The 5000-nt window shown below is 33.1% G+C and overlaps 1 protein-coding gene across 1 annotated transcript in view; it reads left to right on the top strand.

Annotated features, from left to right (window-relative positions):
* LOC113820972 (probable glutamate receptor) overlaps positions 1-5000 on the top strand; it is a 139585-nt gene that overhangs the window by 120754 nt on the left and 13831 nt on the right. Inside the window, exons 3-6 of the mRNA XM_070131293.1 lie at positions 136-261; positions 408-673; positions 3538-3683; positions 4558-4651. Coding sequence (XP_069987394.1) covers positions 136-261; positions 408-673; positions 3538-3683; positions 4558-4651 — 632 coding nt within the window. The remainder of the gene's footprint in view (positions 1-135; positions 262-407; positions 674-3537; positions 3684-4557; positions 4652-5000) is intronic.

Genomic DNA, 5000 nt, shown 5'->3' on the forward strand with positions numbered 1-5000 from the left:
AATAATAGTATTAATAAATACAAAAGTAGATAAAGATACAGAGCATCTATATATGAAAAGATCAATATCAAATATGAAAGTTTGTTCACTTTCCTGGAGATGAACAGACGAAATTCCTGTTTTTAACTGTTACAGGTGCCATGGCCGATTACTTAGCGTCCTTACACACGACAGCTTTGTGCGTGGTGTTCTTCGCTGCACAAACTCTAGAGGCCTGCTCCGAGAACGAGGGCTGCTTCCTTGGTCACAGTGAAGCCCGAGGCACGTCTCTTTTTTCTGATATTTTGTCTTGTATTAGCTATACTCATTGCATAACTAGAATATTCCATTTACGTAGATATACTTGACAAATTTAAAACCAACTTTTATTTCAAACGCAAAATTCTTCACACTCCTCCCTCCCGCAGCACTGAACGACACCCCGAAATCTTTGCCTCTCGCCACCGAACTCAACCTAGGATATTTGAGGTCAGGTCATCTCCCCGTTTCGGTTCTGGGTGATGCCGGGTCATCCACGGAGGTCATTCAAGAGGGAGATCTCTCTCTTTCTCGTTTACTGGTTGCCATTGTGACGGAGGAGATGAGAGAGTGTGTCTTGGCGCTGGTCTTCGACTCTCACTTCGAGGATTCGGGGTCTCTGAGGCAGCTCGTGGCGCTGCCCAACCCGAAACAGGTATTGAATTTTTATTTTTTTTCTTGTGTGTGTGTGTGTGTGTGTGTGTGTGTGTGTGTGTGTGTGTGTGTGTGTGTGTGTGTGTGTGTGTGTGTGTGTGTGTGTGTGTGTGTGTGTGTGTGTGTGTGTGTTGGGCTACGTTTTCTTTTATTTCTATCTTTATTTCCCCTTTTTAATGTGATTGATTTCTTTTCTTTTGTGACTTCATTTTCTGTGTTCCTTTTAATCCGTACCGTTATGCTCATTTCTAGTGTGTTCATTACCACTGCATATTTTATTTTTGTCTTTATCTCTAATGCCTATTTGTCATTCTTAGTATCATTATCGACGGTATATTGTGATTAGTATTAGTTATTCTTATCTAATCTTTATCATTATTGTTATCGTTACAGCCATCATTAGATTCAGCAGCAATCATTATCATTATTTCTTGATTAATAATAACAATAATAATGATACTACTACTACTACTACTACTACTGATATTGTTGTTTTTGTTATCGTTGTCGTCATTATCATTGATATTAACTTTGTCATTGCTTATTTTTTGCTGTTATAGCTATCATTACCGTTATTACCCTTACCATCATTATTATCATTATTATCGTTATAGTATTATCATTATTGGTTTATTATTACTGTATTGTTCTTATCCTTATCATCATTATTGTTTTGTGTTATTACTATTTTGTTTTAGTTGCTGTTAATTTGTTACCCTCGTTGATAGTATGGTTGCTCTGTTGTTGTTTTGCAGTGTTACCATTATTATAATTATTGCATTGCTATTATCGACACGTCTCGTTATTATTATCTTTATTACTATCATTAGTATTAATCATTATCATCTTTATCATTAGTATTATCATTATCATCTTTATCATTAGTATTATCATTATCATCTTCATCATTATTCTTATCATTATTTCTTATTATTGTTTTGTTATTATTATCATTATTATTATTTCATTATCATTTTATTATTAATGTTATCATTATCTTTTATTATTGTTATTGTTATTATTGCTATCATTATCATTATTATTATTATCATCATCATCATCATCATCATGATAATAATGATAATAGTAATGATTACTATATTGATAATGATAGTAACGATAATCATTATTATCATTATCACTATCAGTGCTGTTATCATTACTATCATTTTTAGTATTGATATCATCCCTAGCAGTAGTAGCAGTAATAGTAGTAGTAGTAATGGTAAATTAATTGACAGTGGTATTAGTATCGTCATTATTACTATCAATATCCTCATCATCGTCGTCATTATCATTAAGAGCATTATCATTATCACCATCATCACTATCATCATTTTCGTAAGTCATATCAACTTCATTTCTCTCCACGCAAAATAATGACGTCACTCCTTTCATGGATTAAAAACGAATTTCACGGAATCAAGAAAATGATCAGACGCCTTTGATGATCGCTTTTTTTTTTCTTTCTTTCTTTTTTTTTTAGATAGTTTTCGCTTCGCAATCTGTGTCATATTACTCCAGATCAAGTATTTTTCTTTTAATTCCCTCGCATATTTGACCTTCAAATTTTTATATTGCTAATTTGAAAAATCACGAAAAAGGTATGTACAGATTACGAACAAAAGAAAAATGCAAATCTTTATATACTAATACTCAAAGAATACTCGATTTTTTTCATTTCCCTGTTTTATCTATTTATCTTTTATTTATCTATTATTTTTTTTCCTTTAAGATCATTTTCGTTTCCTTATCTGTGTCATATCACTCCAGATCAGTATTTTCCATTAATTCTCTAATCTCATATACTTGACCTTTATATCTTATATTGACACTGAGAAATCAGAAAAAAAGGTATGTACAATTATGAACAAAAGAAAAATGCAAATCTGAAGATACTAGTACTTGATGGTAAGAATGATAATAGTGATAATTAGGATAAAAGATTTTGATAGTAATGAGAGTGATAATGATGGTGATAATAATTATCATTGTTATCGTTATTATTATCAACCTTATTATAACGGTGAAACATAGAGATAAATGCGATAATAATAATAGTAAAATATTATCAATGATGATAACAAAAACAAGACCAACAGTAATAGCAATGTTAATGGTGGTAATAATGATGATAGTTATAATGATAGTAAAGATAATGATGATGATGAACAATGAAAAATATAATGATGGTTATAATAATGATAGTGATGACAATACGAATAATAATGAATAATATACTGATAATAATAATAACAATAATAACAATTATGATGATGATGATGATCATCAGTATCGTTATCACCGTCATCATCATCATCATCATCTTTATAATGATAATAGTAATGATAATGATGCCAATAATGATGTCAATGAAAATAATAACAACAATGATGAAAATAACAATGATAATTGTAATAATGAAAATAATGATGATAATAATTATTATATTAATAACAACAATGGCAATAATGATGATAATATAATAATAATAATAATAATAATAATAATAATAATAATAATAATAATAATGATAATCGTAATAGTAATAGTAATGACAATAATGATAGAAAATAATAATGATGATGAAATTGATGATGATGATGATAATGATACTACTGCAACTACTACTACTACTACAATTACTACTACTACTACTAATGATAATGGTAAAAATGTCATCCTCCTCCTCCTCAAAATAGTAATAATGATAATAATAATGATATTGGTGATGATAACATCAACAACAGCAGCAATGTCCTAAAGTAAACATACAACACTACAACTAAACCAAATAAAAAACAAACAAAAGCAAAAAAAAAATTCTTAAAATTCTTAATCTACATTTCCCTCTTTCTCTTCAAGTTGGTGAAGATCGAAGAGCCACTCGACTTTCAGAAAGTGTTGTGGAGTTCCTTCTCGTGCAGGGGGTACGTCTTCCTCCTTGGTGACGTCACACCCCTCTTGACCTTTGCTGACCTTGGTGACTATGTGTGGGACTACGATGGAAGGTGTGTGTGTGTGTGGGGGGGGGGGGATAAGGGTGGAGGGGAGGGAGATAGACTGTGGTAACATGGAAGGGTCTGTGGTATTGCAGTAGGTATGGTGTATCATCTAGGTGTGGTTGTGGCGCTATGATTGTGGTAATGGTGGTAGTATTACGTTCATAATAGTGATAGTAACGGTGAGGAGTACTTAGAGGGTGTGCTTTCCACGCAACTCTAAGTTTTCTCTCGTAATGGCTATTGCTAGCTACTTTCCTCACTTTAGAATCCCCTTAATGTTTTCCTTTCCTGGTGCCTTCCATGCGTGTAAGTTGTTTGCCAGATTAATGCAATATATCACTAACTATGAGAAATTTTCGTAATTTTTAACTACCTCAGGACACCAGCAGAAGTTGTAGTGTTAGATAAAATCAATAGTAATTATACTAGACTGTCGTAAATGGCCATTGTGGTTGGTCGATGAAGGTAAATTAATCACCCCCCCCCCCCATGAACGAAGAAGTAAGAAGGGCATCAGCTTATGCAATCATATGGAGGAAATGCTGTACAAAAATCCAGGCCTTCTGCTGACAAATGAAATTCCTGATACGATTACCTGATATGACTGATCCAAGCTCCAGGACAACCACGGGGAATATTTGGGAGAGGATCATGAAAACAAAAGGAGGAAATGAAACACAACGTGATTTGATTTCTAGCCTGAAAGCTAATTTTCTCTTCAAGTAGCTAGTAAACCAGACTGGACCTTCCATGATGAAAATGATAATGACAATGATAAATAGTGAATGAAGTTATGATAATAATGAAAATAATGACACCGGTTCTTTTCCTATGATCTTAACCCTTCCTAATTCTCTTGTTCCAATATCTCCTCCACCAGGTATCTGATAATTGGATCTTCAAAGTCGGAATTACAGGCTCTTTCGTCGACCAAGAAGGGCAGGAAAACAGAAGAATTAGCAGGCGTCGTGAAGGTAAGGTTTTCTAGCTACAACAAGAAATGCATTAAATAAAACAATATGGAATAGGCTAATAACAGGTAAGGTAAACAGTTGATGAGAAGAAATATGTTGATTAAAAAGACGGGTACGCTTTGGCTTGTCATTGGTCCCATTCAGATGGATCGCATCAGTGATAATACCAATGTTGCTATCTTCGTATAATAATAATAAAAAAAAACGATCAAATGAACTAATGGTCCCTTCTCCCTCCTTCCCTTCCTTTTCTTTTTTCTTTATCTCCCTCTCTCTCCATTCCCCCCTCCATTCCTCCTCTCCCTTCCATCCTTCTCGGTGTTCCATTTCTCTCCATGTCTTTCTTCTC

Source organism: Penaeus vannamei, chromosome 16 (genome assembly GCF_042767895.1).
Source record: "Penaeus vannamei isolate JL-2024 chromosome 16, ASM4276789v1, whole genome shotgun sequence".
NCBI lineage: Eukaryota > Metazoa > Arthropoda > Malacostraca > Decapoda > Penaeidae > Penaeus > Penaeus vannamei.